Here is a 24,053-nt window from a genome sequence, read left to right as displayed (position 1 = left end):
ACTGGCCCTTCATCTTACAGACCACAGAGCACGCTGCACCAGAGGGACTCACCACTAGGGGCCAACTTAGACAATGCCCTTGAGTCTTACAGACCACGCACCTTGTCACGCCACAGTGATCCATCAATGAGCACGTATGGAGAAAGTGTTCCTTTTTCACCTCTAAGACCCCATAGCCTTACACACAACAGTGATCCAGGTGATTCCGGGTATGTTAAAAGCGCCCCTAACTTTATGGCCCCTGGTCCTGGTCTTCATCATGCGGCATCGACTCCTGATCTTCGCACATCAGGGCACGAATTTTCAGTGATGAATTATCACCATTCATATCTGGCGAATGACGTCAATTATCGCCATGGATACCCTGATCAGTACGGTGCAAGAGCAAGTGCCTACCCAGCAACACCCCATAGGGAGGTGGAAGGAAGGCACCTACTTACATCACGATCATTGAGTGATCTCAGTAACCTTGGTTACGATGCTGGTTATGGATCCCAGTCTCCAACCGCTATTCAGAGAAGTTTTGCTTATCCGAGTTACGAAGGTGATCCACGCTATCGAGAAATGTTTTATCTGCAGTCTGATTCGACCTCTCCAAGAATTTACAATGGTGAATACAGACTTTATTCTGCAGGAAGTGTTCCAGATTTAACTGCAAGTTCTCCTCCGTTTAGTCCACCTTACTTCAACCCTCGCGATGGTAGAGCCTCACCAACCCCCTCTCAGTATAGCGATTATAGTTCGTTTTCGGCATATACCGCCTCCCCTTCACCCTCCCCTCGCGATGCCTGTTTGTCGCCTCGTTCGCGTCTAAGCGAGAACGGTTTTTCGCCGAATGAGAGCGGTTATGGCACGAGAGGAAACGAGAGTACGCTTGGCTTCACGAGATACGATCAGAAGTCATCGGGAGCATTCGAGTATCTTCGATATAACTCGGAAATTCGGAGTGGTTATCGAAGAGGTGAGTCACCATCTCCCTCGACCCCTCAACGTTTCTTCGGTTACTCTTCACCTCAGAACATTGTTCCACCGAACAAAGCAAAGACTCAGAATAATTCCTTACAAGGATTAGACCCCACGACGAAAACCGACTCTAGCCGATCTTCTACCGTTGGCGGTCGAGAGAGACCGTCGTTGAGTCGAGCTATGTCGCTTTCTAATCTCGGAAAACAAGCGAAACAGTTAATTGCCGAGGAAGTTTCGGAAAAGAGGAGAGATAGTCTACCGCTGTCTGTTGGAAGTCCCAGAGAGAAATATCCACTGGCAAGAGTTCCAATTCCATCGTTTAGGGAATTCAAACAGAAAAATTTAGAGAGATATTCGAAAAATGTTCGCGTAGATGAAAATACCCACACTAAGGAGGTGGGGTTAGGGAAATTTCCAAAGACAGTTAAGCACGAATCCAAGAGCGACACGGACGGGCGAACTAGTCTAAAGGAGAGGCTCTCTTCTCTCTATGAAAGCGCTAAAGACATATCGGCACAGAACACTACAAAAAGGCTTAGTATAGCAAACAAGATGGATTCGTCAGGTGGTGAAGGATACAAGTTTAATTCGTCGGGAAATGGGAGGATTGATAAAAATATTGCAAAGTCAGGGGAATCGATTGAACCAAAACATGATAGCTCAAAGGAGACTAAAATCTCTCGAAAGATTTCGAGGGGACGGCAGGAGAGCCCTTTCTCCAAGAATGAAGTGATCCACCAATTAATGTTGAAGTACGGTTTGTACGAGAAAGGGAGTCGGAAGAAATCTCGCAGTCCCAAGGATGAAAGAAAGGCCATTTCGTATGGCAATATCAGTTTAGATGGCAAAGAAAGAGGAAATGAAGAGAAGGAACCTCAGAGGTTATCTTCGGATGGAATAGGAAAGTTGATGGAAGAGAGAGAAACAAATTGGCAGGGCGCAACAGATCAATCGACCGGTTCTACTCTTGTAGACAGCCCACTTTCTCCTCGCAAAACTACTCAAGGTATCACAGGTGAGGCTAGAAAGACTGCCGCTGAAAGGTTCAGAGAATTGAGAAGGAAAAACGGAATTTGTAAAGGCGTTTTTGAGTCTTCTTTAGATGGAGCTGGCGTTACTAGCAGAGTCAAATCAAAGGAGAGCAACTCAACTGACAGGACGGTAGTGGAGAATTATAGTACTGCCAAGGCCTCTCAAAAAAATGATTTGGAGTCTTCAGTTGCGGATAGAGTTAGAGCTCAATCGCTCGCCTTGAAAATCAAGGCGGCGAAAGATGAAATTTGTGCTAGTAACAGTGAACCAATAAACGCCAAACTAGACTCGTCGAATGTGACAAAGAACTCGTTTAGTTTACGCGGGACTTCGCGAGCCATTTTATGTGCCTCAAAGTTCAAAAGAGCCGCAAACAAAGAATTGAGTACAACGAAAGATTCGCCATTACCCGACAGAAAACAACTGTCAGAAATAATCGGCAAAACGGAGGAAACTACGAAACATAAGAACCAAGAAACTGAAAAGAACCCTGCAAATTCCCCTACGAATTTAATGGATGTCAAACGTAACCGATCATTCGACAGGGCGTCACCGAGAGCTCGACGCCGGCGATTCCAGGAAGACAGAGGTCTTCGGAAAGGGGGAATCCACACGAGCATGCTCAGTGTGGCCAGCAGTGCTTGTTCGGACACCGAAGTGGACGATACTGTTAGTATCTGTAGTGAAATGGATGATGAACGTGGTTCACGAAGCCGGCGATGGGAAAGTTTCCATAGCAACATGAGTGCTGACAGTGGTTCGGCTCACATGTTTGAGTTTGAAACAGATTCTAACATAACTGAGTACGATGAAGTGTTCGATTATCAGGATTCTGAAGGTAATCTTTCAATCATTTGCTCGGCCACACTAGCCTTTGTGTTACAAAGACTGCCAAGAGTTAAAAAGGATTTTATTATTATTAATTATAATAATAATAATAATTATTATTATCTTTATTTTTATCGTTATCATTATCATCTATGTTGTGTTAGATTCACGAAAATTCAATTTGGTACTATCACAATCTAATGTATATTCAGGGGATAAGTAATCGCAAAATGCTGTGGAAACGGATTTGTTCAGTGGAATTCGTTATCCACCGTTTGAACAAGTACGGCCTGGCGAGCTGTGCCGAAATATTGAAAATTCGGCTATCTTTTTTCGTTTCAAATGCGGGGGTTCTTTAGGCTTGCGTTTGTGTATCATTTGTATTGAAAAAAGATCTTATGCCCAGGAGAGACTCCTAATGGTAACCAGTAGTTTCGCTACAAAGATGTTTTACTGCACTCTGCTGTTAAAAGTCAATTCACTGTAAAAATTTGATTTTTGCGCACTTCTCCATTTGAGATATCCAAGAGAAGCAACTTAAACCAAATCCACTTAAACAATGAGAAATTGTCACAGTTTACATAGGCAAGCTCGTAGCGAAACGGTCACAATCTTTAGGGAAACAACCGGCTACCTTCTGAATCATCCAATCGCCTTTTATCATCAGATGACCAACCTAAATTCGAAGTAGATGTGGAGCGCACCGACAGCGGTGTCGGAGGAGATATGGGACAGAGTCCCTTGAGGCGGTCCTGGGAAGAGATTATGATGAAGAGCTCTGAGCACTGGTCCATTGTAGCTGCCTCAGCTCGACACTGGCAAGAACTGGCGCGAAGGAAAAAGGCCAATGAAAACGAACCGAGTACCACACCAAGAAAGAAGAGTTCTACGCATTCTATTACAGAAGATATGGTGAGTGTACGATTTCTTTGATTTTATTCATTCATCCATCTCTGGGTTCGTCCATCAATCAATTCATCCATCCCTTCATTTTGTTTGTTTCCCTTCATTTCGTTCGATCGTTCGATCATTCATCCATTCATTTTGTCCCATTCGTTTGATCGGTCGTTGGATAATTCTTTCATATTCACTCATTCATTGATTCATTGATTCGTTGACTCGTTTACTCGTTCATTTGTTCATTCATTCTTTCATTCATTCATTCATTTGTTCGTTCTTTCATTCATTCATTTGCTGGTTTCTTTTGTTCGTTCGTTCGTTCGTTTGTTCATTTATTATTTACTCAAGCATTTCAAAAAGTGACGAGGACTTGCTTTCTATCTGAACGAATTCCAATATGCGTTGAATCCAAGTCATGTCAGTAAGCTTAGTTTGTTCTGTTATCGCAAGGTTTTGTTCATCTCTATAACCAAAATACATGGAAGAATACGTACTCCCACACATTCCCACAACAGAGTAGCCAACGACCAATAGTGTTGTTTTCATTCGAAAACACATTGTTCTCGCCATCCTCAGGTTGAATGTCCAGATTGTCTAAAGCACTATGTTCCACCCGAGGAAGAAAGCAACGCTAGCGAGCCCCAGATTTGCGCCAAATGTAAAGATCGCAAAGTGGAAAGAAAGGAGGCTATTATCGAGCTTGTACAAACGGAAATCAACTATGGAAATGATCTGCAAATTCTTAAAGAGGTCAGTTTTACTGTACTTTACTTAAACCCTTCTTGACTCCATAGTATTACTCCATAAAATCCTATGGTGTGACCATTCAAATGAAAGCTATTGAACAGTACTTTCCTGTGGTACTGTTTATTATACTATACAAGGTGGTTCTAACATCTGAGTCAGTTGATGAAATGCTATGATGTGACTATTCCAATGAAAGCTACTGAGCAGTATTTTCCTGTTGTACTGTTTATTATGCTGTACAAGGTGGTTCTAATTTTTGTGGATAAAAGACCTGTGGATAAAATCCTATTGTGCGAACGCTACTGAACAGTACTCTCCTTTGGTACAGTTTATTATACTGTACACTGGTTCTAATGTAAGAGTGTAGGGTCGGAATCCATAAGTGTGACCATTCATTTGAAACTTCTTTGGCAGTACTATCACATGGTCCTACTTGTGTTTTCATTTTTGTTATTTTTATTTATTTATTTCTTTATTTAATTCGACATTTTTCTTGAAGTTTCGGTTCGCCAATGAATAATAAAGCAAGATCCTGCCTAGTGATATCAGGTGTAGGAGGGGGGATGGTTGTTTAAGGGTAATAATGTTGCCATGGATGCGCTAGAAACAGCTGATGTAGTCATGTTAAATCTAACCTGCAATCCTCTTTATTGTTGAAAGCAGCTCCTTTAAAAACTGGAAAAACATAGCTACCAAGAACAATCAAATATACTCAATTGATTAATAATTTCCGACTTTCCCTTTCTATTAATCCGCGTGAGTCAGGTCAATGGCTTGTATATTTAGTTCTTTGGAAAATAGCCATCATCCTTTGAATTACAAACAGACTTAGTGCATTTTAAGTGAGCAAATACTACAATAGCTAAGGCAAATCTGTTTACCGGAAATTATCACTACAAGAGTTCATTTTCATCTTTTCGTGCTGTGGAGTCCCTTGCTGCAAAGTACAAAAAGAAAGAAATGCTGCTACTCGCCAATCTCGTAACCAGATCTCTCTCTGTCTCCTTTGGGCGTGGGAGATCTGAGTACGAGATTTACTACGCGCTTCAGGAAATACTGGGCCCGGTTTCCTCTTTTCAGGCTGTGGGTTCCACAGTTTCAGACTCAGAGTTGAGGATGTAGATCAGTTCCTGTTTGATAGCTTCTGCCAATCGATCCATGTGATCGATAGTGTTGTAGATATGAGGTGAGATTCGCATTCTGTTCTCCTTCTTGGTCGAGAGGCAAATCTTGTGATTGTCGTAGATACGATTGTAAAGCCTCACACTCAGATCAGCCTTTTCGGTGGACTTTGCTTTCTTGGAACCACGGGGCTTTTTTGACTTTTTTCTACATTTGATGGAGGCTGATGGGTACGGCGGTTCGTTGAACTTAAGCACCAAAATTGCATGGTACATTTGCGTCTCGAATTGGTCATCCGGCGTCTCGATGGCGAAGATGACGTCTGTGCCGACCCCAAAATATTCCGAAACCTCATGCTGGACAGTAAGCAGTCTCTTTCGCAAGTGTTTTGTGAGATCGTGGATCCGAACGCCGATGTTTTCAAAGCCAATAAGCTCCAACAGGTCTCCAGTGTACAGAAGCCCAATGAGATTAGTGTCGTTCCGTTGTCCAACCATCTCAAATCTGGAGGCGTCGTTCTGTAGGGTTTCCGGTTCCTCTCCTTCGGGACGCGGGGTTAGGTCTGGGGGAGGTTCCATCTCTCCATCGTAGCCGATGTCCTTGGGTGCAAAATTGGGAACGCGCTCCTTTTTCATGTACAGAATACCGCACTCCTTGGGCCCCACATACCACTTGTGGCTCCCTCCGCTGTAACTGTCACAGCCCATGTCTTGGAGGTCGTGCTTCATTGCTCCCCAGGATTGCGCCCCATCAACGTGCACATGGACGTTGGGGTAATCCTTATGGATCCCTGCACAAATCTCTTTGGCTGGTAGCAATGTGCCAGTCAGGTGGGATACCTGTGGATGAAATAAAAGCCATCACCAAAGGATACTCCTTCCATCTAATTTAGGTCCCTCTATGATACTTTGGAAATTGTTGGTAAGACTGTGCGCTAGACATGTCTGACATAGCAACCTGGTTCCCAGGAGCGTAAGAGAGGCTGGGAACAACGTTGTCCGACATAAAGTAGTTCTAGGTTGTTTCGTTCTGACCTCCCTGGGGTTAGAAGATACTGAAAGAAGTGAGTAACAAGTTGAATGTGCATTCTGGTGCTCCCGAAATCTACTTATGATGTCTTAACCCTTTAAACCCTAATTTCCAAAATTTAACTCTCATTTGATGCCCCTATACATCTCCTGTAGGCATAATAGGAAGAGGATATCAATAAACCACTTTCAATTTATGAAAATTTACACTTGGCTCTGACGCTTGAGGGAACAGGGAAAAACAAGATATGAATGCATTCAAAGTATAAAATATTGAAAAGGAAAACTAAACCATTTAAAGGTCAAAAATATCATTTTCAGGTCTGTAGGTTTTTGTCACTGGGTTTAGGGGCTTAAAAGATATTCTAGATTCGCGCCAAAATCGTTCTAAAAATAAACCTCTGGGTGAAAACGCCACGACATGAGTACATGGATTCTGAATTGGTCTTTAAGGTTAGGTTTGTCATGTTTTATCGGCTCAAAAGCACTTTATTAAGCAAAAGTAAACTAAAGAGGATTAGGAGTTTAAGAGGTCATGTTTTCAATCATTCAAACAATAAAGGCTTGCACCCAGCATGCGCTTTGTTTGGCTATCAATGCGAAGTAAGCCCCCCCTTATTGTTTGTACGTGCTGTTTTATAATCATGTCATTATTCTTGCTTTATATAGAGTATTGGACCTCACGAAACGTTAAAAAATTCGTTGTGTGGGTATTGAAACGAATTATAAAATGTGAAACCGCTTCTGAAGAGGTTTCAAATGAATCGTTTTAAATTCACATTGCAATGCATAATAAACAGTACCACAGGAAGGTACTGCTCAGTAGCTTTCATTTAAATGGTCACATCATAGGATTTCATCCACAGACTTAAAAGTTAGAACCACCTTGTACAACACAATAAACAGTACCACAGGAAGTTCGACAGTGTCGATCAGTAGATTTCATTTAAAGAGGACACAGGATATCATTCACAAACTGAAGTTCGAACTTAACTTTAGAAGTTGAAATGTGGTTGGGCGGAGGCTCTCAGAGTTACCCACAAGAACAAGGGCTCTCTCCCAGCGATGTACAGCGCTAAAAATTATAAATAAATTACTGATAAAAATTCACTTACCTCACTGAAGGCAACTATTTTGGTGTTGTCATTAACAGCATCAGTAAACGCTTTGACAATATTGGGAATATTAGCTGTCGCTAGGTCTTCTTTAGGAATTGTGACTCCTTTAGGATTACCGATATTGGGGAAGCGATTCTGCCTGATGTACCAAGCTACATTGTTTAGAGTCGGGTGATTTTCCACCCAATACACGACTTCTTCTCCTTCTTTGAAATCTAAGCCGTTTGTGATCACTGCATTGGGGTCAGAGCCGTTCCTCTGTAAAGCAATCAACTCCGGTGCCACGTTCAGCTGTTTGGCGATCATCTCTCGGGCGACCTGGATGGTGTGCACAAACGGCTGCGTTCTCTTCTGGAGGGAAATATCCCTGTTCCAATCTATCGCTTGTGCGTTCATGAACCGCTGTACTGGGTTGAAGACGATGGACAAATTCGCGGCGTTGATCGGCACGCAATCGGCGTAGTCATCGAAGTCGAAAAGCCCGCGCACGTATACCCACAAGTCATCGCCTGTTTTGCTCGTAAGGGAGTTAACGATCTCGACGAACGTTTTCTGGAAGGCAAGAAAGTTGTCGCGACTAACAAGACCCTGACATCGGAACCAGTGAGCCACTCGGAAGGTAGGGCGGTTTTGGGGTTTCAATTCGTCTACCATTGCGACGTCTCAAAGTTACCTCAGTGAAGCTTCAGCTGCGACTGACGTTCTGCAATTAAGATCTGGGTTATCCATGGGCATAAGTTGGGCGGTACGGAAGGAGTGTTGTTGGATTGATGTCAATCAATGCAGAGTCAACAGACTATTTATTGTGCCTTGGTATAAACTATGACCAGAGTATGTGCAGTTATAACAACGTAACGCTTTGAAAATTGAAGGACAACACAAGTGAAAGGAATTGCGTCCATAAAAACTTGACAGGTTTTTAGTTTCTTACGCTCTCGGGTGTGCTCTTAGAGGACAGCACCGGGTGTGTGATTGAGACGTGTTGTGATTGCCTTGTTTGACTTGTTTGACTTGTGTTATTTGACCTTGTTTCAGCTCTAATCAAATAAAAATGATATAGTGTAGAGTTAATTTACGTATGGCATTTTGCGGTAAGGTTGCTATCATTGATCGTGATTTATTGACACATTCCGCATTTGTTAGCATTTGTTTGCACATTGTTTTGCCTCTGTACGTGACTTGAATTTGCATTTTTGTTGTTATTCGCAATTTAAAAGAAGCTAAGCTATATATCTTGAACTATCCAGTTGAGTCATTTTAAAAGTAATTTCATTCGGATAATTCTAGGGATCAAAACTATCTGGATACGTGTGGAAGTCCTAAGACGTATAATACCGTAAAATTCCGAAAATAAGCTCGTCCATGTATAAGCCCCTTCGAATATAAGCCCCCCAAACCGGTGACGCAAAAAACCCTCCGTTAAATCGTCCCTCCAAATATAAGCCCCCCGGGGGCTTGTACTTGCAAAATTGCCCCCAAATACAAAGTAAAATAACACAATTAAATTTACTTCCAACTATGCGATCACCGTGAGAAAGGGAAGGGAAAAAGGAAAATTTTTAGGTACTTCATATTTTTGGATGGAAGTTTTAGGTCTCTTACCTTACAAAGGAACCACCTTCATTCCCAACCTGTCAAGTTAAGGCGAGACTGTATGTAAATTTTATTGCCGCACGGAAATACAATTTTCTCGATTACTCTTTGTTTTGTTTTGTTTTATGTACAAAATCTTTGCTGTAACGATTCGAAATATCACTCCTTAAACTGAAAGGACGTTTCAGTCACGAATGTTGACATCTTTGAGAAAAGTAGTTCAGTGTTCAGTTTTTCTATAGCCTGCTTCAGGTTTACATAGCCTTGCACGGAGTTTCTTTTATTTTTCACCTAAATTTTAGTGTCCGTTTGTGCTAGAGGGTTCGGTTATTTGCTTTGCTGGCCGCGGGGAAGGGGAATAGGACTGGTATGTACGCGGAGATTTTCGTTTCATGAATTTTACAACTTTTTGATTTTTTAATTTTAACTTTTTTTTAAGACTTTTTTTTTTACCCACGACAATTACCCACATCCACACCTTTACCCACGACCCACGACATTTAGCTACACTCTGTACTGACGTAGGCAGGTAATAAAAAAAAGTGAATTCACGATTGTGTAAAACTGTCGGCAATTGTGCTGAATCATTGCATGGGCAATGCTTTTGGTGCGCCCAAAAAGTCATTAAGAGTAAACGCTATCTTTGTAAAATCGTTTCAGCAATGAGCTTGTGTCACCTTCTGTTTCTGACGGACTTACACGGCGAGTTTTAATTAATCCTTCAAATCATTTGTTTACATTTTTAAGCCCCAGTTTGTTTGAATTTTGAACTGTGATGACATGACTAACAAAGGGGAGCTACTTAGGGACAGAACATTAGAAAAGTTATGGGGGGAGGGGAATTTTCGAGCCGCGGGAATTTTTTTCTCGTTATCAAATTCCTTGTATGAATTTTTTTTTAGGCTATAGCATGAATATTTTTTAGGATTAATTGGCGTGCATGAATTTTTTTTCATTTAATTTCCCCTTGCGCGAATATTTGTTTTGTACTTCGCCCGCCCCCCCCCCCCCCTCCCAAGTTTTCTAATGGTCCGTCCCTTATTGATTTAATGTTTTTTTTCCATACGTATATGCATTTAAAGTTTGTTTTCTGTAATCGTCGACTTTGATCATTGAGGTGTTTTGACGTGCGTTTTTAATTAAAAATAGCATTGGTCAGTGATCTTTTGGATTCAGATGTCTTGTTTTCTAATGCCAATTAGATCTTTTGCTATAGTAATCAGGTATAAAATCAACTCCTCGCAAGTAAAGTTTACTATGTTTCTATAGTTACTTGTCCCAGAATGCAAACAGTCGTGAGTGGGCGAGTAGTCTCGGGGCAACTTTAGGAGAAGCCCTGGAAACGACGCTTGATCTGAGCCAAGTGCACTTCTAACCTTGCGTTCACTGATTAGACACAGATATGCTATTGGTTGGGGTGGTGGGGTAACAATGGTATGTGCTGTGATCGTGAGAAACTAGTTCTAAACCATGGAAGCTTTTTCGTAGGAATTCTACTTACCGATGCAGTCTGGCGGAATTTTAAGTCCGGAAAACCTGGCTGCCATCTTCCTTAATTTGCAGGTAACTAAGCGTACTCGATTATATAAACTCGACGACGAGGGATACGTTTGATCAGTTTCATGGAGGGAAAATGTTATTCGGTTAATATGTAATAAGTTTGAACAACAGACTGGGCTATTTGTCCGTAAATCAGCATAAAAAACCCAAGCTAGATGTTGGGAAAACGATGTTTTTGGTAGGTTTTAACACACACGGAGACTCGCTGAAGAGCCCAGAAGGAATACTGTCCAGAGAGGGAAACGCCCAATTTAGCCCTTGGGATTTGTATATTTCACCAAGGTTTTTTTTACCAATGAAACGCTTGAAATTTACAGGAAGTTGGATTCCTGTGAGATCCGCAAACCGTAATTTCAGTGTTTTCAATGGGAAGTCCTTCAGACCAGGTTTTATGAGCCTGCGAGACTAAGCACCCCACCCAAGCCCTTGTTTTGACTTAAACCGCTGGACGCCCAACCTGGTTGAGGTGATTGTTATCAAGGGTCTTCCTTTTCAATGGGACATAATTTATTGTTTGCTTTGAGGCAGTCCTGCATGGACTTATGACCTTGCAAACGATAAAAGTGTGTGGACAGCTCATGAATTAGACTTCTGTTCAATTACAACCTCTAAATATAGCTTTAATGAAATTCACATGTCCTGCCCAGCGTCCGAAGATTTCCTCTTTGTCCATTAATTCTCTTTTGAAGAACACATTTCTCAGAACAAAGGGGTTGCTTATCTCACCATACTGGTAAAGTAAAATCACCCACGAGAATACGATTTGGGAGATGGGTTAGGGGTGGATTTGAAACCCCTTGCGTACACCTCCGGAAAATTCCTTGCTACACTCTTGGTGTCTGATATTAAATGATGATTGGTGATTTTGCGTAGTATTATTATCCCAATTCTTGGTTGCACTAGGTCACGAGTCTGCATAGCAGTTGTTCCCTTACCTTAATGTAGGCAAATACTCCAGTTCAAACTTTGTGAGCACAGATAGAAGAAGAGCTAAAATGTATGTTTGCATTTGCCTTCAAGGAATTACTTGAGGTAAACTCCAAGTTTTGCGCCAAACTACAGAAAAGTTTAGAAGATTCGGTTGCAAATGGAGATGAGGTACATGCTTCTAATTATTCTAATTCACCACTTTAGAAAGCAAAAGGGACCTAGAGCTTAAATTTCTCACGCAATTGTTCTTAGTATCATCTTCCGTCCCCGGTAACAGTCCTAGAAGTCTTTGCCAAAGTTAATTCGACCCAGTTTTCTTTTGGTTTCTAAAATGGTGCACAAAAATAAAGACCAAGTCACTTTAAAAAGCACATTTTTTCTTTTACGCTTTGTCGCTGTTATCTCAATTGTCACTGTTGCCAATGTTGTCACTGTTGTCACCATTTTCACCGTTGTCGCTGTTGTCACCATTCTCACTGTTGTCACTATTATCACTGTTCTCACCATTGTCACTATTATCACTGTGGTCGCTGTTGTCACTGCTGTCACCATTGTTACCGTTATCGCTGTTGTCACCATTGTCACTGTTGTCACCCTTGTCATTGTTGTCACCATTTTCAATGTTGTCACTGTTATCATTGTTGTCACTGTGGTTTCTCTTGTCGCTGTTGTCACTATGGTCACTGTTGTCACTGCTGTCCCTGTTGTCATGTTGTCACTGTTGTCACCGTTGTCACCGTTGTCACCCTTGTCAGTGTTGTCACTGTTGTCACCCTTGTCACCCTTGTCAGCGTTCTCACTGTTGTCACCGTTGTCACTGTTGGCACCGTTGTCGCTGTTGTCACCGTTGGCACTCTTGTCACTGTTCTCACTGTTGTTACCGTTACCGCCATTGTCATTGTTGTCACTGTTGTCACCATTGTCTCCCTTGTCACTGCTAAAATTGTTGTCACTCATATCACCTTTGTCGCTGTTGTCACCGTTGTCACCGTTCTCACCGTTGTCACTTTTGTCACCCTTGTCACTGTTGTCACTGTTGTCACCGTTGTCACCCTCGTCACCGTTGTCACTGTTGTCACTGTTGTCACCGTTGTCACTGTTGTCACCGTTGTCACTGTTGTCACCGTTGTCACCGTTGTCACCGTTGTCACCATTGTCACTGTTGTCACCGTTGTCACCGTTGTCACTGTTGTCATCGTTGTCACCGTTGTTACCGTTGTCCTTGTTGTCACTGTTGTCAGATTTGTCACCGTTGTCACGGTTGTCACCGTTGTCATCGTTTTTACTGTTGTCACCGTTGTCACCGTTGTCACTGTTGTCAATGTTGTCACTGTTGTCACTGTTGTCATCGTTGTCAATGTTGTCAATGCTGTCACCGTTGTCACTGTTGTCACCGTTATCACTGTTGTCACCATTGTCACCGTTGTCACCGTTGTCAGTGTTGTCACTGTTGTCACCGTTTTCACTTTTGTCACGATTGTCACGGTTGTCACCGTTGTCATCGTTGTCACCGTTGTCACCGTTTTTCACCGGTGTCATTGTTATCACTGTTGCCACCTTTGTCACCCTTGTAACTGTTGTCACTGTTGTCGTCACTGTTGTCACTATTGTCACCGTTTTCAGCTTTGTCACTTTTGTCACCGTTGTCACTGCTGACACCGTTGTCACCATTGTCAACGTTGTCACCTTTCTCTCTTTTGTCACCATTGTCACCGTTGTCACTGTTGTCACTGTTGTCACCAATGTCACCGTTGTCACTTTTATCACTTTTGTCACCGTTGTCACTGTGTCGCCGTTGTCACAGATGTCACCGTTGTCACCGTTGTCACCGTTGTCACTGTTGTCACTGTTGTCACCGTTGTCACTGTTGTCACCGTTTCCACCGTTGTCACGGTTGTCACTGTTGTCACCGTTTTCACCGTTGTCACTTTTGTCACCGTTGTCACCGTTGTCACCGTTGTCATCGTTGTCACGGTATTCACCGTTCTCACTGTTCTCACTGTTGTCACCGTTGTCACTGTTGCCACTGTTGTCACGGTTGTCATTGTTGTCACTAATATCACTCCTGTCCTTCTTGTCACTATTGTCACCTTGGCACCGTTGTCATCGTTGTCACTGTTGTCACCGTTGTCACCATTGTCACCGTTGACACTGTTATCAATGTTCTCACCGTTAACACTGTTGTTAACCTTGTCACTGTTGTCACTGTTGTCAATGTTGTCACCGTTGTTACTTTTGTAACGGTTGTCACTGTTGTCACCGTTGTCACCGTTGTCACTGTTTTCATGGTTGTCACCGTTGTCATCGTTGTGACTGTTGTCCTTGTGGTCACTGTTTTCACCGTTGTCACCGTTGTCACCGTTGTCATCGTTCTCACCGTTGTCACCGTTATCACCGTTGTCACCGTTGTCACCGTTGTCACTGTTATCACTGTTGTCACCGTTGTCACTGTTGTCACCGTTTTCACCGTTGTCACCGTTGTCACTGTTGTCACCATTGTCACCGTTGTCACTGTTTTCATGGTTGTCACCGTTGTCATCGTTCTGACTGTTGTCCTTGTGGTCACTGTTTTCACCGTTGTCACCGTTGTCACCGTTGTCATCGTTCTCACCGTTATCACCGTTGTCACCGTTGTCACTGTTGTCACTGTTGTCACCGTTGTCACTGTTGTCACTGTTCTCACCGTTGTCACTGTTGTCACCGTTTTAACCGTTGTCACCGTTGTCACTGTTGTCACCGTTGTCACTGTTGCCACTGTTGTCACGGTTGTCATTGTTGTCACCGTTGTCACTCTTGTCCTTGTTGTCACTGTTGTCACCTTTGTCACCGTTGTCATGGTTGTCATTGTTGTCACCGTTGTCACCGTTGTTACTGTTGTCACTGTTGTCACCGTTGTCAGTGTTCTCACCCTTGTCACCGTTGTCACTGTTGTCAATGTTGTCACCGTTGTTACTTTTGTCACGGTTGTCACTGTTGTCACGGATGTCACTGTTGTCACCGTTTTCATGGTTGTGTCCGTTGTCATCATTGTCACTGTTGTCCTTGTTGTCACTGTTGTCACCGTTTTAACCGTTGTCACCCTTCTCACTATTGTCACTGTTGTCACCGTTGGCCCCGTTGTTACCGTTGTCACCGTTTTCATGGTTGTCATCGTTGTTATTGTTGTGACTGTTGTCCTTGTGGTCACCGTTTTCACCGTTGTCACCGTTGTCATCGTTGTCACCGTTGTCACCGTTATCACCGTTGTCACCGTTGTCACTGTTGTCACTGTTGTCACGGTTGTCACTGTTGTCACCGTTGTCACTGTTGTCACCGTTGTCACTGTTGCCACGGTTGTCACGGTTGTCATTGTTGTCACTGTTGTCACTTTTGTCACCGTTGTCATGGTTGTCACTGTTGTCACCGTTGTCACCGTTGTTACTGTTGTCACTGTTGTCACCGTTGTCAGTGTTCTTACCCTTGTCACCGTTGTCACTGTTGTCAATGTTGTCACCGTTGTTACTTTTGTCACGCTCAAGCAGATTAAGGCCTGGTTCTTTACAAATTCCTCAGAATTTTTAAGGGGGGTGGTCTAATGTAAAGTTTTTTAAAGATATCCCAGGTCTTATAAATTAAGGCTAATGATAACTACGAAATCTTCAACTTTCATTTTAAAAATTGTTTATAACTGTATCACGTGACCAGCCACGCCCTCTTTTATTGGGAAATCCTTTGGGTCGAAATGCCCACTCTGTAGAAAGCAAACCGTTTTCCTTTTGTAGGTCCAAACAGTGGCTACTGATAGTCTTCTTGTAAAAACGGGTGGAATGAAACGAAGTCATTTAACGTCTTTCTCGTAACGAAAATTTTATCAAGAGGAGGACTGGCACTAGTCAATGAACACCAATTGCACCTACAAATTGTAAAGATTCCTACCATTCCAGGCTGATTTCGTAGACACTTTGTAGGGTCAAAGTTTTGATACAGAGAAACTAGAGTTATACGTTTAGGAAGTGGTGGGCATCGTTAATTGAAATTTATGAACAGAAGAGGGCGTGGTCGATCACGTGTCGAGGTAATTTGGATTTTTTTTTCAAGTTTTTGTTAAGGTTAGTTTAATTTACCACCTGTTTTTCAAGGAGGATGTCTTTAACAATAGTTTTTGGAAAATTTGCATAAAAATCGCAAATCACGTAGAACCAGGCCTTAATCTACTTGAGCGGTTGTCACTGTTGTCACCGTTTTCACTGTTGTCACCGTTTTCACCGTTTTCATGGTTGTCTCCGTTGTCATCGTTGTCACTGTTGTCCTTGTTGTCACTGTTGACACCGTTGTCACTGTTGTCACCGTTGTCACTGTTGTCACCGTTGTCACTGTTGTCACTGTGTCACCGTTGTTAGTGTTGTCACGGTTGTCACTGTTGTCACCGTTGTCACTGTTGTCACCGTTGTCACTGTTGTCACTGTGTCACCGTTGTTAGTGTTGTCACGGTTGTCACTGTTGTCACCGTTGTCACCGTTGTCAACATTGTCACTGTTGTCACCGTTGTCACTGTTGTCACTGTGTCACCGTTGTTAGTGTTGTCACGGTTGTCACTGTTGTCACCGTTGTCACCGTTGTCAACATTGTCACTGTTGTCACCGTTGTCACTGTTGTCACCATTGTCACTGTTGTCACCGTTGTCACCGTTGTCACGGTTTTCACGGTTGTCACCGTTCTCACCATTGTCATTGTTGTCACTGTTGTCACTGTTGTCACCGTTTTCACTTTTGTCACTGTTCTCAGCGTTGTCACCGTTGTCACCGTTGCCACGGTTGTCACCGTTGTCACCATTGTCACCGTTTTCACCGTTGTCACCGTTGTCACTGTTGTCACTGTTATCACCGTTGTCACCGTTGTCACTGTTGTCACTGTTGTCACTGTTGTCGTCACTGTTGTCACTGTTGTCACCGTTGTCACCGTTGTTACTGTTGTCACCGTTATCACCGTTGTCACTGTTGTCACCGTTGTCACCATTGTCACCGTTGTCACCGATGTCACTGTTGTCACCGTTGTCACCGTTGTCATCGTTGTCACCGTTGTCACTGTTGTCACTGTTGTCACCATTATCACCGTTTTTACCGTTGTCACTTTTGTCACTGTTGTCGCCGTTGTCACTGTTGTCACCGTTGTCACTGTTGCCACTGTTGTCACGGTTGTCATTGTTGTCACCGCTGTCACTCTTGTCCTTGTTGTCACTGTTGTCACCTTTGTCACCGTTGTCATGGTTGTCACTGTTGTCACCGTTGTCACCGTTGTTACTGTTGTCACTGTTGTCACCGTTGTCACTGTTGTCAATGTTGTCACCGTTGTTACTTTTGTCACGGTTGTCACTGTTGTCACCGTTGTCACTGTTGTCACCGTTGTCTCCGTTGTCATCGTTGTCACTGTTGTCCTTGTTGTCATTGTTGTCACCGTTGTCACCTTGTCACCGTTGTCACCGTTTTCACCGTTGTCACTATTGTCACTGTTGTCACCGCTGGCCCCGTTGTCACCGTTTTCACCGTTGTCACCGTTTGTCACTGTTGTCACGGTTGTCACTGTTGTCACCGTTGTCGCCGTTGTCACTGTTGTCACCGTTGTCACTGGTGTCACCGGTTTCACTTTTGTCACTGTTGTCACGCCGTTGTCACCGTTGTCACCGTTGTAACTATTGTCATCGTTGTCACTGTTGTCACCGTTGTCACCGTTGTCACCCTTGTCACCCTTTTCACTGTTGTCACCGTTCTCACTATTGTCATCGTTGTCACCGTTGTCACCGTTCTCACTGTTGTCACTGTTGCGACCGTTGTCACCGTTGTCACTGTTGTCACCGTTGTCATCGTTGTCAGTGTTGTCCTTGTTGTCACCGTTGTTACCGTTGTCACCGTTATCGCTGTTGTCGCCGTTGTTGCGTTGTCTCGGTTGTCGGGGTTGTCGCTGTTGTCGCCGTTGTCGCCGTTGTGACCGTTGTCACTGTTGTCACCGTTGTGACCGTTGTCACTGTTTTCACCGTTGTCACCGTTGTCACCGTTGTCACCGTTGTCACTGTTGTCACTTTTGTCACTGTTGTTACCGTTGTCACCGTTGTCACCCTTGTCACTTTTTTCACCGTTGTCACCTTTGTCACTTTTGTCACTGTTGTCACTGTTGTCACCGTTGTCACCGTTTTCACCGTTGTCACTGTTGTCACCGTTGTCACCTTTTTCACTTTTGTCACTGTTGTTACCGTTTTCACTGTTGTCATTGTTATCATTGTTTTCACTTGTGTCACTGTTGACACCATGGTCACTGTTGTCACCGTTGTCACGGTTGTCACGGTTGTCATCGTTGTCACTGTTGTCCTGGTTATGACCATTGTCACTGTTGTCACTGTTGTCACTGTTGTCATCGTTGTCACTGTTGTCACCGTTTTCACCGTTTTTACTTTTATTCACGGTTGTTACTGTTGTCACTGTTGTCACCGTTGTCACCGTTGTCACTGTTGTCACAGTTGTCATCGTTGTTACTGTTGTCACCCTTGTCACTGTTGTCACGGTTGTCACTGTTGTCACCGTTGTCATTGTTGTCACCGGTGTCACCGTTGTCACCATTGACACCGTTGTCACTTTTGTTACTGTTGTCTTCGTTGTCGCTGTTGTCGCTGCTGTCACTGTTGGCACTGTTGTCACCGTTGTCACCATTGTTACCGTTGTCACCGTTGTCATTGTTGTCACCGTTGTCACTGTTGTCATTGTTGTCATTGTTTTCACTGGTGTTACTGTTGTACCATTGTCACCGTTGTCACCGTTGTCACGGTTGTCACCGTTGTCATCGTTGTCACTGTTGTCCTTGTTATCACCATTGTTACCGTTGTCACTGTTGTCACCGTTTTCACCGTTGTCACTGTTGTCCTTGTTGTCACCGTTTTTACCGTTGTCTCCGTTTTCACCATGGACACTATGTTTACTATTGTCACTGTTGTCACTGTTGTCACCGTTGTCACTGTTGTCACTGTCGTTACCGTTGTCACTGTTGTCACCGTTGTCACTGTTGTCACGGTTTTCAGTGTTGTCACCGTTGTCACCGTTTTTACTGTTGTCACGGTTGTTACTATTGTCACTGTTGTCACCGTTGTCACCGTTGTCACCTTTGTCACTGTTGTCACTGTTGTGACCGTTGTCACCGTTGTTACCGTTGTCACTCTTGTCACTGTTGTCACGGTTGTCACTGTTGTCACCGTTATCATTGTTGTCATTGTTGTCACCGTTGTCATCGTTGTCACCGTTGTCACTGTTTTTACCGTTCTTAGCCTTGGTAACTTTTGTCTCTATTTTCACTGTTATTATTGTTGTCCCTGTTGTCACCATTTTCACTGTTGTCACTGTTGTCACCGTTGTCACTGTTGTCGCTGTTTTTATCATTGTCACTGTTGTGACCGTTGCCACCTTTGTGACTCTTGTCACCGTTGTCACCGTTGTGACTGTTTTTACCGTTGTCACTGTGTCACTGTTGTCGCCGTTTTCAGGGTTTTTACTTTTTGTCACTCTTGTCACTCTTGTCGCTGTTGTCAGTGTTGTCACCGTTGTCACTGTTGTCACTTTTGTCACTGTGTTCATTGTTGTCAGCGTTGTCACTGTTGTCACTATTGTCATTGTTGTTACTGTTGTCACTGTTGTCACTTTTCTCGTGGTTGTAACCGTTGTCGCTGTTGTCACTGTTGTCATTGTTGTCGCTGTTGTGACTGTTATCACTGTTGTCACCGTTGTCTTTGTTGTCACTGTTGTCACTGTTGTCACTGTTGTCACTTTTGTCACTGTTGTCACTGTTGGCACCGTTGTCACTTTTGTCGCTGTTGTCGCTTTTGTTACTGTTTTCACTGTTGTCATTTTCGTCGCTCTTGCCGTTGTGGTTACTGTTTTCAATGTTGTGTCTGTTTTTGCTGTTGCTACCGTTGTTGCTGTTTTCACTGTTGTCACTGTTTTCTCTGAAGTGCAAGATTTTTTTAGGATTTGTAAATTGTTAGCATCGTGTCCCGCTGTGTTAGGTCATTTTGAGCGCTGTGGTTGTCCCACAATTGGTGTTAGAGGGAGTTCGAACCAATACACCCATCTTGCAAAGTACTTCTTTAACTCTGCAAACTAGCACTTTGCTTGGGATGGCGTTTCCATGACGCTTTCGTTTAACAGGACAACACCTCTCTTTTTTCTGGTAGTGTTTAGACTTCTAGGGTTGTGACCCGCGCAGGTAAGACAGTGTCGTTCCTGCGTAAGGTTATTTTTGTTTTGTAATTAATTTTTGATTTCTTGTTCTATTTAGGAGTTTTCTGACGTTAACGTTGGAAGCATTTTCCTTGAGAGCGTCGATTTTTTTCAGGCTTATGAAATATATTGTTCAAAACAGGTAAGGTAATTGCTTACTCTGATTACAGGACGTAATTACATCTGGACACGTAATGTGTAATGTAGTTATAATTTTTTATTCTAAAGTTTGACCATATAAGGGAAAGTTACTTGAATATTAGTAGTATTTTTCTGTGGTATTGTTTATTATGCTACCCAAGGTGGTTCTAAGTTTTGGTTCTGTGATGAAATCTATGGTGACCAGTGACCAACTCAAAAGCCTAATTCCACATTTGATGTTTTATGTAATTTAATGTTGTTTTATTTTACTTTTGTGATGTATTGTATTTCTTGTTTTTGTAGTAAACTATTGAAATAGTGCAATAAATAAAAATGTGAAATCTGAATCTGTTGTAACCATTCAAATGAAAGCTACTGAGCAGTACTTTCCTGTGGTACTGTTTATTATGCTGTACAAGGTGGTCCTAACTTTTGAGTCTGTGGATGAAATCCTAGAGTGTGACCATTCAAATGAAAGCTACTTAGCAGTACTTTCCTGTGGTACTGTTTGTTATGCTGTACAAGGTGGTTCTACCTTTTGAGTCTGTGGATGAAATACTTAAGTGTTACCATTGAACAACATTTTCACAAGAAATTTTTCCTGAAGTTTGATTTGGACTAGAATTATGTAAATGGGGCGTCATTTCTTACCTTATTTGATTCATCCATCATCCGACAAAACCTGCGAAAGCAACCCTCTCTCCTTGCTCCTTGGCTCTAGGGACGTTTCTTGCCCGTGAAACGTCCTTAGTGATGAGGATTAAGGAAAGACAGCTGTATTCGCAGACGATAAATTTGTTTGTTTGCTGTTTTTGTTTTCTTTAAGACTGCCGCTTCTGCCTTGTTGGAATCCCTTCAGAAGAAAACGGAACTGCTGAGGATATTTCTGAACGTAAGTACGGTTTGATGTAGCCTGGATGCCAGAGTCTTTTCATTCGTGGTTTGATCAGAAGAAATAACGTTGGCCTCAATAAATGACAGATTGGTATACATTTTGCAGTTGGCATCATTAAATTTGACGTACATGTTTTTTTGGGTTTCAGGTGACTTGTAGGGAAAATCCAAAATGTCGAAAAATGGACTTGAATTCTTTCATTCTTGCACCCGTTCAAAGGATCATGAAGTAAGTGGCGTCAAGACATCAAAGTCCATCCACTGAGGCTGCCGTTTTATTTCATTTATTGATTACGCCTCGCTATGACACACTGAATCTTAAAAACGAGACTTGCAGAAGTCAACCAGTTTACCGGAAACTGTTTCCGCAAGGTCCGCGTAGTTTCTAAAAATAACTTTTTTGAAGTTAATATATCCCGTTTAACATCCCTAGACTCCCTCTCTATCCTACTATGATCTCCTGGTGACGCAGACTTGTGTTTTATCATCGCGAAACGCAAAATTCGAGGTTTACTGAAAGCCAGTGAGCCGAAAATATTGGGAGATATTTTCATTGATTACGGGTAGTTTCTCTGGTTTCAGCCTTTCCGTCCTACAGAGAGCCAGCCGGTTTCCCTCAGTTATTTTCGTCCATTTTGCCAGACAGTTAGACAGTCAGCCAGCTAACATTTAAATCGGTCTGTTAGATAATTTCGCGTTCAGTCAATCAGTCAGTCCATAGTTGTCCTTTCATCTGTCGGTCAGAACCTTGAGTCAACTAATGTCTTCTTTTTGAAGTTTTCATAAAGACCATTTAGCGAATATCCGATGACACTGCTGTAAAGATCGCCTTAAAGTTAGGAAACTTTTTAAGTCTAAAGGTGATACGTTAAAAGCGAAGATATTGCTGCACACTCGTGGGTCGCTAAATTTTACAGAGGTTTGTATGGTGGGGGGCGGGGAGGGGGGGGGGGAGGCAAATTCACAAACGTACTAAACGTCTGTAAATTTCAGCGACTTTGCGGAGCTATGCGTTGTTAGTTTTCAACAAATCACGTTCAAAGTTGCCATTTTTACAAATTTTAAGTCATTTTTTTAGTCATATTGAAGGAGTTTCGCTAGGTGGTCTCAGTCAAAAATTGCAAAAACCGTGGAAGGGTAAATCAGTCTTTTGGCCTGTAAGCCATTCCATCAATCGAGTGCCTTTCCGTTCGATGTTTTGTCTGACTATTCGCCATATTCTTCTGCGTCCTTTTTATCGCTCAGATATCCACTGTTGCTAAGCAGAATATGCAAAGCAACTCCTCGGAGAAACACAGACCGCGAGAAACTCAAAGTGGCTCAAAGAAAGATTGAAGAACAGCTCAATAAAATTAATGCAGTAAGTAATTTACAGTAATTTCAGTTTTCGAAGTTAGTCAATCGTCTTTATGCTTAACTCAAACCGTAGTTGTATTGTTTTAACTGATTCGCACCAAGTGGTGCCTATCTCTAACCCCTTCAGTTATGGATATGGAACTTGGTTACACATTGTCGATGCTGAATATACGTACACCCCAGTTATTCAAAAAGCAGATGGTGACTTTGGCATTGATATTGGTCTTCATGGCTTGACGAACGAAGACCAGCAGTAAACGTCGCGATCATTATCAAAGCGGGTGTCTCCAAACACACGGTTATGTTAACACGATTAGTCAGTTCTGTATTGATATTCATTACACGATGAAAAGGCTATTTCGAAGTTGCCTCAAGCCTCTGCTCTCCTCTCCTCCTCTGTTTTGACAGCTGTCATTTATCAAGTTAAACACAGGCTAAAGGCTCCGACATTAATTAGAAAGTTTGATATTTCACTTTGGTTTCCCTGTGGTGCTTACGGACTGGCGTACGGTCACATGATTACCAAAATTTCTCGGATTCGCCTCTTGCACATCTCCCATAAAGCACCTTTTTTGCCCCCCCTCCCCCCCCCCCCAAAAAAAAAAATTTTGAATAACCCTTGTTTTTCATTTCTCCTGGGTATTGCAACCGTTCCAAGAGAAATTGAAAACAATGCTTATGCAAAATTTGGGGGTGGATGGGGCAGATAACGTGCATTATGGGAGATGTGCAAGTGGCGAATGGACAGATTATCAAATTTTCTTAGGTATGGGGTTCCGCGAAGCGCACGCGTGGAGCTCCGCTATAGCCTCCGAAACTAACGTCAATTTCATTTCGTTTCAGTTGAACACCACCGTTGAGTCGCGCCAAAAGCGATATCGTGCTAGTCAGCAGCTAGGACGATCAGACTCGCTTGATAAACTGCAAATGAAGAAAATGGCGTCGGATATTCTTAATTGGACCATGGAAGAGATGCAGTTACTGATGCACGGAGTCTTTCAGGTCTGTTCAGCCTTTTCTTCATGCATTATTTCCCGTTCTTCTTGTTCAGGGGCACTGCATGATTTGACGACTGTTTTCTGTGAACTATCTGTTCCGAGAAGCAAACAATCCCTAGAATTTTCTATTGCTTGAGGACGGCTAAAAACTCTGAAAGACCGTTCCACTCGGGTACAATTTTCAGAGGTTGTCTAATAAATTCCCTACGATTCTCTGAATATAATTTTTCACATTTTACTCCCATTATTAGCTTAATTTTCTTAGAAAAAGGAAACCTTATATTTTCGCTTTAAAAACTGTGATGGAGAGAGGGATAAGAAAAACTCTCACATTCTTGAAACGATAAATTGCATCTAAAATTTTCGGGAAAATAATATTGAAGCCTTTTTATATCCGAGAAGACTCAAGTTCCCCTAAGGTGACCGAACAGTTACAAATTTAATAGCGCCGCTTAGAATGCATTTCTACAGATCTAAAAGTACTCTGGATAACCAAAAATGATTTTTTAATGTACGTAGGAGGAAACCGTCGTGGGGTGCCCCTGTTTCCCAAAATTCTGCCCAAAAAACGCAGTTACAAGCGCAGAATATGGTGTGTTCGAA

The 24,053-nt window shown here is 42.7% G+C and overlaps 1 protein-coding gene and 1 pseudogene across 1 annotated transcript; one reads left to right on the top strand and one right to left on the bottom strand.

The window, feature by feature from the left end:
- Nucleotides 1–24,053, top strand: part of LOC140925021 (uncharacterized) — a 34,217-nt pseudogene that overhangs the window by 7,789 nt on the left and 2,375 nt on the right.
- Nucleotides 5,106–8,517, bottom strand: LOC140925146 (isopenicillin N epimerase-like). The gene is made up of 2 exons (XM_073375105.1): nt 7,739–8,517; nt 5,106–6,434 (listed from the first exon to the last, which is right to left on the bottom strand). The coding sequence occupies exons 1-2, from the start codon at nt 8,393–8,395 to the stop codon at nt 5,550–5,552; spliced, it is 1,542 nt and encodes a 513-aa protein (XP_073231206.1). The 5' UTR covers nt 8,396–8,517; the 3' UTR covers nt 5,106–5,549.

This window comes from Porites lutea, chromosome 14 (assembly GCF_958299795.1).
Source record: "Porites lutea chromosome 14, jaPorLute2.1, whole genome shotgun sequence".
In the NCBI taxonomy this organism is placed as follows: Eukaryota; Metazoa; Cnidaria; class Anthozoa; order Scleractinia; family Poritidae; genus Porites; species Porites lutea.
The sequence above is the reverse complement of the archived record's forward strand: the minus strand, read 5'-3'. Positions and strand labels throughout refer to the sequence as shown.